This window comes from Apodemus sylvaticus, chromosome 7 (genome assembly GCF_947179515.1).
Source record: "Apodemus sylvaticus chromosome 7, mApoSyl1.1, whole genome shotgun sequence".
NCBI lineage: Eukaryota > Metazoa > Chordata > Mammalia > Rodentia > Muridae > Apodemus > Apodemus sylvaticus.
In genome coordinates, this window is record NC_067478.1 from 48,492,813 (window position 1) to 48,506,514 (window position 13,702).

The following is a 13,702-nucleotide window of genomic DNA, read 5'->3' on the forward strand; positions in this document are numbered from 1 at the left end:
AGGCCAATCTAGGCTACACAGTGAGCTCTGGAGCAGCCTGGTTTATACTGGGAGACTGTCCTCAAAAAGAACAAAAAAACAATTTAAAAGAGATTTAAGGAAATCTCAAAAGCTAAAACAATTATGAAGCAGTCTATAAAGCAACTTGTGAGAACTTCACTCCCTTAACTCTACATATAATTTAATTACAATTTATAAATATTTCCCTGTAAAATGGCATCTCTTTTACCTTTATAGCCTGCTGTCCACCTCAGGCCTCCTTGTCCTCTTTTAAGTCCATGGGGACAATAAATTAATTATTATGACAATAAATTTTAGGCTGTTGATATACCATGCACAGATAATTATCATCAGCTAGATTGGTAGCAAAGAGTAGGACATACATCCATAGCAAATGTCTACAGTTAAGGAAGAAACAAACCATTGTATGACTTATCTATGAATTAGGAATGAATCCTTCATTCTAAAGAGAAATGTCTCTGGGACATAACAAAGAAGGACAATGATTCGGCGGGTTTTGTTTCAGAAAGTTCTTCGAGGCCAGTGAAATGGCTCAGTGAATGAGTTGTTTGCTGCCCAGCCTACAGACATGTGTTGGATCCCCAGAACTTACATGGTGGAAGGAGAGGATTCCCAAAGGTTATATCTGACCTCCACACGTGTACCATGGTACCTGCGCACACACACACATACACACACACACACAAATTAAGAAGAAAGTACTTTCTATTAAATTAGATATTTTCTTTATTTATGTTTCAAATGTTATCACCTTTCCTTGTTTCCCCTCGGAAAACCCCCTCTCCCATCCCTCCTCCCCCTGCTCACCAACCCACCCACCCCTCCTTTCCTGTCCTAATATTCCCCTACACTGAGACATCGAACCTGTTCAGGTCCAAGGGTGTCTCCTCTAATTGTCCGACAAGGCCACTCTCTGCTATGCATCTGGAGCCATGGGTCCCTCCATGTGTACTCTTTGGTTGGTGGTTTAGTCCCTAGGAGCTTGGGGGGGGGGACTGGTTGGTTCATATTGTTGTTCCTCCAATGGGGCTGCAAACCCCTTCAGCTCCTTGGGTCCTTTCTCTAGCTTCTCCATTGGGGACCCTGTGCTCAGTCCAATGGTTGGCTGAGAGCATCAATCTCTATTTGTCAGGCACTGGCAGAGCCTCTCAAAAGACAGCTATATTAGGCTCTTATCAGCAAGCACTTGTTGGCCTCCACAATAGTGTGTGGGTTTGGTAACTGTATATGTATGGGACAGTCTCTGGATGGCCTTTCCTTCAGTCTCTGTTCTACACTTTGTCTCTGTATTTCCTCCTGTGGGTGTTTTGTCCCCCTTCTAAGAAGGACTGAAGGATCCGCACTTTGGTCTTCCTTCTTGAGCTTCATTTGATCTGTGAAATAGATCTTGGGTATTCTGAGCTTGCTTCTATAATTAGTCTTGTAAGCATGGCCTCCTCTGTTTGAGACTAATTAACTGAGATTGCTAGCATCTGCCATATTAGCAAACATTCCAACAGCTCTGCCTTGGGGATGTGACTTCCCTGGATCATGTCACACAGTCCACAAGGTGATAGAACTGAGAACCTGTTAGAGGAGGTAAGTGCAAACAGGCATGCTCTCAGTAACACCCAACATCTTGGCTTCTTCACTCGCTAAGAGACAAAGACAGTTTAGAAGGTCTCTAAGATACCCCCTGTCTTCAAAATTCTGAGATGTAAATGTTGTATATGAATAAAAGTTTTAAATGTTTTCTTTCTTAGGGTTTCTATTGCTTCAATGAAACATCATGATCAAAGCAAGTTGGGGAGGAAAGGGTTTGTTTGGCTTACACATCCACAGCACTGTTGATCACTGGAAAAGGTCAGAACAGAAGTTCATTCACACAGGGCAGGAACCTAGAGACAGCAGGTGATGAAAAGACAGTGGAGGAGTGCTACATACTGGCTTGCTCCTCATGGCTTGTTCAGCTTGCTTTTTTATAAAACCCAGGTCCAACAGCCCAGGGATGGTACCACAGACTCTGCCCGCATTAATCACTAATTTAAAAATGACCTCCAGCTGGATTTCCTGAAAGCATTTTCTAAATTGAAGTTCCCTCCTCTCAGATGACTTTAGCTTGTGTCAAGTTGACCTAAAACCACACAGCACAGATATCAGTCATTCTTGGTGCTGAAACTTTTGAAAGGTCATGTTGATATTTGTCGAATAAATGGATGTTATCTTAGTATCTAGGATGGCGTATACTGCAAACAAAACCTAAGCTTGGTGACTTAAAGTCTCTTTCATTCTCTGTTGACTGGTCCTGGATAAAAAACATGAGAATACCAACTAATTTATAAAATGGTTCCATTCATCCCCCATATCTGATACAGGAGCCCCCCCCCCAATTTGGCTAAAGTCCTTGCCCCAAATGCTGCCTGTGCATTGTACAACTTTGAAAATACATAATCTGTACCTGGCAAGAAAAAAGGAAATTATGTTAAAAATAGAAACACTTTTTTTACAGGCACACTCTTTGATTATTTTATTTTAAATATGCATTTTATTTTATTATTATATTATTAATTTTTAATAATATAGAATATGAATATTTGTTTTATTGTTATTTCAAATATAGTTTTGCTGTTGGCCTCAGAGGGAAGCATTTTGTTTGTTTGTTTGTTTGTTTTGGTCAGTTTTTCAAGTTAAACATCTATGGCTGAAAAGGAAGTGGAGCCTGCAATCCCCCCCACATACACACACACACACACACACATCCCACTTTTATTTTCAAGCACACACTAGTTGCTGACATTTGTGGTTTACTAAAGTGGGTCCTGGATGTAAAATCATCTGGGTTGTCAGTGGGAATTTGAGTTATTGCCTCAAAAGTGACACAATTCCTTAACATGCTAGCCTTGCCAAAATGAGATGGGAAAGCTACAGAGAAATTCAACTTTGCTCAAAGACTTTAGCAACCTTGCTGGGAGTCTCAAAACATCTTTTTAAGAACATTGCCAAAAAAATAAAACAAACAAACAAACAAACAAACAAACAAACAAAAAAACCTAGGTTGGTCACATTCATCTCCCTGTCTCAGAGCCTCCCACCATAAGAGGGAGCCCAGCAGGAACTGGGATAATAGAGGGTGCCCATTTCCTGCCCATCTGCACAGCTCCTAGCTCTTCTGGCTGGTCAGAGGAGCTGGCTACAGTAGACACATCCTGGTCATGAGCCCATGAGGTTTAGAAGTAAAATAGAAGGAGGTGGTACTGAGGGTAAAAGAGAACAGAGAAAGAAAACAGAGAACCTATTATATTTATTTTGTAGGATGTATGTTTTCTAATTTCTGTTTTATTACCTTTTTATTTGTAAGATAGGGGTCTCACTGCATTGCCCAAGCCGGTCTCCGAAGCCATAGTTTGAGCAGACTTCACAAGTGGCTAGAAGTACAGACACACGCTGCCGTATTCCTGTTTTATTTTTGGTTGACATACAATAATTGTACATATTTATTAGATATAATGTAGTGGTTCATCATATGTATATATATTTTGTTAAGACAACTCATATATCCATAATTATTTATGGATAATAATTTAATATATCTTAAACATTTATTGTTTATTTATGATGAGACTATTCCAAATATTCTTTTCTAGCTGCTTTGAGAGACCAAATGCATTATTATTAATCATTGTCACAAGATTGTGTATTATGCCACTTAGAATTTTCTCCTCTCATCTGACCATACCTTAGCACCTGTGAACCAATGATTCTCAGAATCTGGGAATCATTGTTCTGCTCTCAAAAGCAATGTTTTAAGCGTGTGTGACTGGGATCATGCGATATTTGTCCTTCTGTCCTCCAAGATATTTGGCCTCCATGATGTCCTCCAAGTTAGGCCATGTGTTACAAATGAAAGGATTTCTTTGATTTGTGTGTTCTTTTAGACTTTTACTTTTGTCTTAGAGAAAGAGAGATTGTGTGTGTGTGTGTGTATGAGAGAGAGAGAGAGAGAGAGAGAGAGAGAGCAGAGAGCATGTGCCCACAGACCCACAAAGACTGCCTGCTCTCCCGGAGCTATGGTTGCAGGTGATTATGTCCCACCCAGTGTGAGCAATGGAAAATGGTCTCAGGTCTTCAACAAAAATAGAGCCCTGAATCATCTCTCTAAACAAATTTCTTGGTTTTTCCATGTGTGTGTGTGTGTGTGTGTGTGTGATCCATTTTACCCAACATTTAGGGGGTCACTTAAGTTGTTCTCACTGTGCTCATGCAGTAAATGTAGAAATGCAGATGTCTCTGCAATGTGCTGATTTCATTTTCTTTAGTAGTGTCATAGTGAAGAGACACCATGTCCAAGGTGAATCTTATAAAAAGAGAGCATTTAATTGAGGTCTTGCCTAGAGTTTCAGAGTGTTAGTCTACTCTCATCATGGCAGAGAATATGGCAGCATGTAGGCAGGCACCGTGCTAAGGAAGGAGCTGAAAGCTTTGCACTGTGATCTGTAGGCAGCAAGCAGAAAGAGACACTGGGCTGAGTATGGGCTTTTTGAAACCTCAAAACCTACCCTAGCAACATGGTTCCTCCAACAGGGCCACATCTACTCCAACAAGGCCACACCTCCTAATCCTTCTAATCCTTTCAAACACGTCCACTCCCTGGTGACTAGCCATTCAAATATATGAGCCTGTGGGGGCCATTCTTATTCAAACCACCACGGTACATACTCAGTAGTGGTATTGCTGAATCATTGGTGGTTCTATTTTTAATCGGAGACTGCCAACATTCTGCTTTCCGTAATGACTGCACAAATTTACATTCTCATCAACAGTCACACAGAATTCTTTAAGCTTATTTAGTCAGCGTATCTCTTTTTTAATATAAAGCATATCAAATCCTGCTGAATCAGAGTTCTATAAATGTTCCCACTAGGGACATATTGGCCCAGAAGGTTTCTGATGTCATCATAATACTTAAATACATACAAGTTCTAATTCCAAATATTCTGAAGCACATTTCTGATCATAGTCTTTCCTTGGGCAAAAATCCTCTGTGGATATTATTTCCTGAAACATGCAAATCCCTGTGGTTAGGGAGATGGCAATGAGAAAGTGGTGTCTGGTTGTTGTTGGTGGTGGTAGTGGTGGTGGTGGTGGTGGTGGTAGTGGTGGTGGTGGTGGTGGTGGTGGTGTCTTAAGTCTAAATATCATAGTATGGCATTCAGAAATGATGTTAACATACCTTCTTGTCTCAACTCTGATCTTTCCCACACATGCTTCTGTTCCTTGCTAGCCAGATCTTTCCTGCTTTCTCTTTTCCCCTCTATGCCTCTGCCCCTGCTGCTGTTCCTGATGAAACATCTGTCCCAGTCTTAAACATGCAAGAGAAGCAAATTTAATTGGTCAGTACTGATAAGCTATGAGAATCAGTTCTCCCCTCCTATCATGTGGATCCAGAGACTCGATCTTGGGTCATTGGGTTTCATGGCAGGCTTTGACTCACTGAGTGACCTTGATGGCCCTCATTTTAAAACCTCAGTTTAAAACCACTCTTGTTCTGTTGACTTGGCTCCAAATTCATCTTTATTTCAAACTTGTAGTGTTCTACAAATTGAATCTCACAAATTGAATCTCACATGTAGAATTATTTTCTGGGATTTCAAGAAAGAGTGGTTTTACACATGGCTCCCTGCCCTAGACCTATGCATGTAATAGACCCAGTAATATGATTAAAAAGGAAACCCTTTCAATGCAGAAAAGAGAGTAATCCAATGGCTACACATTTGACACTTGGTGTGGGCTCACTGTCAGTTCTGTACGAGCAAGCACAGGCTGATGAGGCCAGCGTGCTCCCAGACTGAAGCATCCTGGGATGCTCTAGATTTACAATTCTCCTCCTGAAGGAATCTGTCTGAATAAGGCCTCCAGATGACTGTGCTGCGTTCCAAAACCTGTGCATAATTACAGTTGGAGCTAAATATATTACTGCCCTGGTCTAGATTCGTTTATCAAAGATACGAAGTGTGTTTTCATTTTCCTCCAGCCTAATCAGTCCGGTACAGCCCATTCCAACAATGGGGCGATGGCAAATGTATTTGCTCTCTTACTGTTGACTGCTGCTAGGCACACTGTTTAGATGCCCACGCCTTCATCAACATCTGCCCTGTCTCTTGCAGCTGATCAAGCAGATCCCTGCAAACTCCTAGACTGTGGCAAATTTGCCCAATGTGTAAAGAATGAGTGGACAGAGGAAGCGGAGTGTCACTGCAGACAGGGACATGAGAGCCACGGGACCCTGGATGACCAGGACCTGAACCTCTGTCCCCCTGGAAAGACTTGTGAGGCCGGCAGAGGACAAGCGACCCCATGCAGGTAGGTCGAGTACGCAGATTGCAGACCCAAGAAGAAGCCATTGTTCATATCCTGGGAAAGCTACCATGTGGATAAATTCATGTGCTCCTGTAGGCAAAAGTTTTATTTTGGATATTATAAGTTAAATTGTATATGAAACAGGCGGGGAGATGTGTTAATACAGGATCCTGCTTGCCAAGAGTGTCTTTAAGGTGCCCTCACCATTAAGGGTAAATACATTGTGATGCACCCAAGTGATAATAGGGAAGTTGGAACCATACAATCTCAGTGTTGTACATGTTACTGAGTATCAAAATAAAAGGAATCATTTTTGTAGGTGAAAGAAGTCATAGGTTCCTGCAGAGCTGGGTTCTCCGAGTTCAGCAGACAGCCCAGTCTCTGGATGCCTCATGGAAACTCGCTCCTCTCACCTTGCTCTGCCCGACTTCTCAGCAGAGGTGGGATCGGGGCTCGCTCCTCTCACCTTGCTCAAGTACGGCTGGGGCAGCCATGCAAGGGCCACACTTGGGAGCCCTGTGCGAGGCTTTCATTAGTATCTGGACTTGCCCAGAGAGAAGCAGAAAAGGCATGAGTGGATTACTACTGTGTGTGTGTGTGTGTGTGTGTGTGTGTGTGTGAGAGAGAGAGAGAGAGAGAGAGAGAGAGAGAGAGAGAGAGAGAGAGAGAAATGTGGGGCATTCTGTTTACAAACACACCTATATCATTCATCATAAGAAAACTAACAGAAGGTTAGACATCAGCATGCTTAACAGAGAAAGTTAGACATCAGCATGCTTTGGAACTCATCCAATCGCCTGTTCTCTCACTGTCCCTATTTATGTAGAATTAATTTGTAAGAAATTTTCTAACAAAACATGAAACTGGATGGGCTTGTTTTATAGACAGCTCACTCTCTTACACTCTGTCTCTGTCTCTCTGTTTCTGATTATCTCTGTCTCTGATTGGCTCTGTCTCTCTGCTCCTGTGTGTGTGTGTATGTGTGTGTGTGTGTGTGTGTGTGTGTGTGTGTGTGTGTCTATGTATGTGTATGTATGTAGGTAGGTCGGTAGGTATATGTGTCACCAAATGTATTTAGAGGTCAGAGGTCAACCTTAGGTGTCATTCCTTACGTCGTCCTTGACACAGGGTCTCTTGTTTGCAGTTGCATATGCCAGGCTAGCTTGACACAAACTTCCACGGCATCCATTTCACTTTCCACCTCACCAGAGAAGCACTGGTATTAAAGGCACTCATTACCTGTCAGGCCTTCTGGAGGTTCTGGAGACCTAAACTCAGGTCCTCGTACTTGCACGACAAGAACTTTATCCTGTGAACCATGAGCACAGCCCATCAGCTTGGTTTTTAAACCCTGAAAATTTCCTCCTGTCATGAAGTATTTTTGTATAGTAACATTTTTTAAGATTTATTTATGTATTTTATGTATATGAGTACACTGTAGTGGTACAGATGGTTATGAGCCATCATCATGTCGTTGCTGGGAATTGAACTCAGGACCTCTGCTAGCTCCAGTCCTGCTTGCACCAGCCCAAAGATTTATTTATTGGCATATGTAAATACACTGTAGCTGTCTTCACACACCAGAAGAGGGCATCAGATCTCATTATGGATGGTTGTGTGCCACCATGTGGTTGCTGGGATTTGAACTCAGGACCTTCAGAAGAGCAGTCAGTGCTCTTAACCGCTGAGCCATCTCACCAGCCCGTATAGTAACATTTTTAATGATTAAAATAGTTCATTCGTTATAAGTGTCCTAAATTGATTTCTGCTGGAATCAAAATGGATGAGGGAAGCTCTTTGGTAGGTATGGGAAGGAACGGAGATGTGATCAGACATGAATATGTGCTTAGGAGAGAGGAGACAACACAGGGTTCTCCTCAAACTGTGGTACACACAGGAAAGGTCTGCAACCTCTGCTCTCAGGGGCTTCCACAGAGGCCAGTCGTAGGCCACTTTCAAGAGTATGGCCAGCCTTTCTCTACCACAGCCTTCAAGCACACAACCAAACACTTGCTTGGTGTGTGAGATGGCTGGCAGGTGGTTCTAATTTCCTCATCCCCCCTCTTGCTCACTCGAATGGCCACAGTCCCCAATGTCACACCACAAGGCCACATACCTCCCAAGATTCCATCTGTAAGAAAATAGAGAGATTTCTTCTCTTTTTTATAATTCTCACCCTGTGAATATCAAGGCATCAACACTTTTAAAATAATTACCTGACCATGACTAGGAAGCAATGTTCTGGGGTCAGATAACAGTTTAAAAGTGCAGTTTGGTAATCCAGTTAGAAATGGTCAAGAAGTGGCCATGCATATATTCCTTCTCTAAGATGTAGTTTCCTTATTGAATGATAAGACTGAAAGAGTCCATGTCTTAATCAGGGTTTCTATTTCTGCACAAACATCATGACCAAGAAGCAAGTTGGGGAGGAAAGGATTTATTCAGCTCATACTTCCACACTGCTGTTCATCACCAAAGGAAGTCAGGACAGGAACTCAAGCAGATCAGGAAGCAGGAGCTGATATAGAGGCCATGGAGGGATGTTTCTTACTGGCTTGCTTCCTCTGGCTTGCTCAGCCTACTCTCTTATAGAACCCAAGAATACCAGCCCAGGGATGGCACCACCCACAAGGAACCCTCCCCCCCACATCACTAATTGAGAAAATGCCCCACAGTTGGATCTCATGGAGGCACTTCCCCAACTGAAGCTCCTTTCTCTGTGATAACTCCAGCCTGTGTTGACACACAAAAGCAGCCAGTCCAGTCCACCATGAGCTTACTGAATCCATGAAGTGTCATTACAAATTGCATTCTTAGGAACATGCAGTGCATGGTATCCAGGAAGTGAAGCTGAGGAGTGTCCACGGGCCATCTCTATGTCTGTTACAGTCAAGGCATGAACACGATTTCATATGGCTTGAAATTCTGCTTATAAAGTTCCTTTGGAAATAAGAAAGTGTAAGAGACGACAGATGATAAAGTGGCAACACAGACATGAAATAATAGTTGTGACACCCAGATAGGTGGCAAGCAGAACAAAGGCAACCTTCAAAACAGATCCTCAACACCAGGGAGTATCTTTAGAAAGCAGGGCAGATAAACAAGAGAGGGATGGACTAGCCACTCGGGGCCGGGCCGGAGCACAGCTGCTTCCCATTTACAAAAGCAGAGCTGCCTAAGCCCGAGAAATGACTTTTGAACCAGGTATGGTGGCCCAGCTCTTCAGAGACCAAGGCAGGAGGATAGCTGCAAGTTCAAAACTGGCCAGTTCCAGTTTCCAGACTCCCTATCTATTAAAAAAAAAAAAAAACAAATTTCTATAATCTAAAAAATCTACTCTACTGAGACAAAAAAAAAAATCCCAGAAGACATTAATATTTCCCTGGTAGACACAGGTGAGAAGACTAACAAATAAACTAGAAGATTAAGGAAAAATATAGCCTATACTATAGACAAGCTACTGTTTAATAATAATAATTAATAATAGAAGAGGAGGAAGAAGGTGGTCAGTAAAAGATGAAAATCCTAATGATAAAGTAAGCAATGACTACAGAGGTGCTATTCACAGAAGAATCCAAAGACCAGTGAATACAGAGGATCCTCGGTCTCACTGTCGACAGGGATGTCCAAGTACAGTTGGAATCCTATGTGTTGCTCGTGAGTTTGGCTAGAAGGTTAATAATACCAAGTGCAGATGATGTGTCGTCCAGAGCTGCACCACTTCTAATCATCACTGCAGGTGGATCTGCATAGCAGAATCGCCCTCTTTCAAGAAAATCTTTTCAGCATCTCTAGAAAATAAATGTGGCTTGGACAGTTTTAAATAACTTTTATAGCTATACCTATTCACTGTTCTGGGCCAGGTGGTAAGGCCAGAGGTTCTTGGCCTCTTACCAGAAGAGTTGAAAATGAGGGCTCACATGGAATTACAGAAGCAGCTAGGTAACTGGACAGAGTGGATTTCAGAAGGATGAACTACTAAAGACTGACAGTGGATCACATGACTGAGAGTACCGGAGGCTCACTGGCTGGAGCCTGGAGCCTTTATTTTATAGTGTCTACACGGAGGAAGAGCTGGCTGCTAAGGAGCATGGCTTGGATGCTTCTCCATCTTGATTGATAGATTGGGTTGCATAATTTACTTTTCCTACCGTGTATGTCCCATCCCCTAATGCATTCGATTTTAAATATATACATATCTAATTGTGCACAACATAAGATGGTAATGAGAGGATTGGCCCTAAGAATGTGGCAGAGGACGCAATTCCATCGTACCCATGTGCACCCGAAACAAATTTAGGCCAGAACAGCCTATTTTTCCATACCCAGATACACTGGGAATACAGCTGAAGAGAAACTATCAAAATGTGATTCTCACCAAGGGTGAGGAGATACGCTGTTGTTCAGAGATGGAAGAGTTCAGAATGTTCAGAGTGGAAAGAAGCAAGAGGTGGGGGATAAGAGAATGGTAGGAGGTGAAAGTTACTAAAATCTGCTATACAAAGCTATTGATTGTCACAGAACTTAAGATAAATAAAGAAATACATATACACATGTTAAAAGATTGAAAGAAATAAATGTTTACTTGTTAGGAAACTGTATAGGACAAAATCCTCCAGGTATTATGCCCATTTTATAATGAAAAATATAAAGTGAAGACACATATAATATGAAGAGAAAGTAGGTAATACAATAAGTCTGGAATTGTAAACAGCACTTAAGACTAACCCTTCCTTGAATAGCATTATGAACCAAAATGCTCTGATAATATTTTTAGAGCAGTCACAGCTCAGTGCTTGGCTTGAACAGTCACTGCCCTTGCACAGTGAGCCCGCCCTCCCATCTTTCCCATGCATTTCTGTCTACCCTTCCGAGACCCAGGAAGTAAGCCATCCGAGAGGAGAAACTGCACTGGCTGAGCCTGCAGGGCTGTGCTAAGCACTTTCACCAGCCGTAATTTCAGTTCCAAGATAGCAGCAGCCTAGCTGATCTCAACTGTGGAAGATAATACTGCTTTTTTTTTTTTTTCTTGCAGGCCACCAGATCACTCTACAAACCAAGTTCAGGAACCTAGTGTTAAAAAGCTACAACGTCAGCAAAATGAGGTAAAATTGAACTTTCTTTGTTAGTTGAAATAGGTTGACTTTTGAAAAAAAAATAGAACCAGTTTGACACCTGCGCTTTTTTAAATGTTTCTAATGAGGCAACCTAAAGCACTTGTTCTTTATTTGGTAGCCTTCTGGAACTGAGTTTGACTGGGAAGAGGTATTCCCTGAAACAAGGATGGAGACTGAAAAATACCCAGCAACTGAAATATGTGGCTAAAATAATGAAATCACGGAAGTAGACTAAATGTTTTATAAGAGTCCCAATCTTTTCTTGAAAAAAAGATTATGAGTAATCAAATGTGTTTTGACAAAACTGAAATTTTCCAAGTAATAATATTCGTGGTCCTGAGTAATTTCATATAAGCTATGCTTTCAATTCTTTCTCTTTCTTATGGGAAATAGGCTATAGCACCCAGACTGGTCATGGGCTTTACAGCCTCTTGCCTTGGCCTCTGGAGTGCTGTGGTGACAGGTACCAGTCACCACACCTGGCTTAATTTTCTTTTTATTTCAAATAACAATCATCCACAATTTTAAAAATGTGGAAGCAGCATTATTTTTGAAATATGAACAACCTCAGAAAGTTAAAGTTAAAGTCTCTTAAAACAAGTTATTTTAACAAGATTATTTTATAAAAAAAAAAAAGTGATCTATAGTCAGGGTATATATAATCTAAAGATTTAGTTTTTTTAAAAAAAATAACTTTGAGGGAAAAGATTGGACATCTTTGTTCCCAAATTGCATATTTTGTTTTTAATTATTAGAAGTCTTGGATAGTAACAAATGGTAGAAGGAACCATTGCTCATGCCAGAGACAATCAATAAAGCAAATTCCTTAAGCCTGCACCTGGGGTGGTTACCAGCTGGCTTACCACCAAGAACAACATGGTAACAACAAGACTGACTAGAATAAGCTTGACTCAGTCGCACACTGAAAATGAGTTGTATTGTACCATCTGAATTTTTGAAACCAGGAAAACTGAAGAAACAGAGTAAGTTTAGATACAGACCATGAAGTGATGACAAGATATAGGATCTGATATTGATAAAATTTGATGCTATTTTGAAGGCGACTTGCTTTCCTAAGGAAAACTGTATTCAACTGTCAGCCTCCTGAGCACAGAGCTAACACTAAGAGACAACTTGTTTCATCCAGCAGCAATTATATCTTGAAATACCAGAGGCTTGTCTTTGCATGGTGTGTGGGGAAGGGTGTGTGTGTGGGGGGGGGGTGTAGTCCAAGGTCACAGGCATTGTGGTTGAAGGACATGTATGTGTTTCTTAGGAATTCTGTAATAGATTAGTGGTGCCCACTACAACTGGGAAGAAACATGGTGAAATTCATGTACAGACTATTTGTTCCAGAAGACGATCAACCTAGAAAGGTATTAGGTTTAAGAAAGGAAAGGCTGCAGTCCTGGTGGGTGTAAAGTTAAGAATAAACGGACACCATTCTGACCTTTCAAAGGTTTCCTAAACGGCAAGCCCGCCCTCATCCACCAAGGGCAGTCGGACCTGAAGTACTTGTTCATTTGATTTTAAATGGCTCTTACAATAAAACTCTTTGTCTTCCAGGTAGTCAAGAAAAGAAATTCTGAACTGTCAGCAGCTATAGGATTTGAAGAATTTGATGACCAGGATTTGGAGGGAAATTAAAAGCTGGAATCATATGCATAATGTTTCAAACTCTGTTGAAAGGCAACTTTATTTCTTAAAGGTGTATCCATTCTGTTAACTTCTGAAAAACAGAGAGAGATTTTCAGTGGTCATTGGAATACAGGCATGTAATTAACTCTGAGAATCGACATGCTTGAACTAGAGAACAGTCTTGTTATTTGATGACAGTTAAGCCTGGGGGTGGGGGAGGAACACATTTTTTTTTTTTTTTTTAGTCAAAGCTCAAAGCAATCATTGAACACATTTGACTATTTTTGGACAGTACTCAAGTAGAAGAGAAAAATACTCAAAAAAGTACAACTTGTTCTGTGGGTTGTACAGTATTGGGGAACTGGTTCTTTTATATATTATAATATACAGTTAAAAGATTATTATTTGGGCCAGAGAGACAGCTAAGTGGTTAAGAGTATGTACTGCTCTTCCAGAAGACCTGGGTTTAGATGCCACACCCGCATCAACTGGCTCGCATACACCTGCAACTCCAGCTCCAGAGAACACAAACACCCTCCTCTGGCCTTGGTACCCACATGCACAGAACCAAAACCAGACACACCCACACC

At 41.4% G+C, this 13,702-nt stretch overlaps 1 protein-coding gene across 1 annotated transcript in view; it reads left to right on the plus strand.

The window, feature by feature from the left end:
* Impg1 (interphotoreceptor matrix proteoglycan 1) overlaps positions 1-13,121 on the plus strand; it is a 141,637-nt gene extending 128,516 nt beyond the window's left edge. Inside the window, exons 15-17 of the mRNA XM_052189312.1 lie at positions 6,165-6,360; positions 11,393-11,462; positions 13,041-13,121. Coding sequence (XP_052045272.1) covers positions 6,165-6,360; positions 11,393-11,462; positions 13,041-13,121 — 347 coding nt within the window. The remainder of the gene's footprint in view (positions 1-6,164; positions 6,361-11,392; positions 11,463-13,040) is intronic.
* The last annotated feature ends 581 nt before the right edge of the window (positions 13,122-13,702 follow it).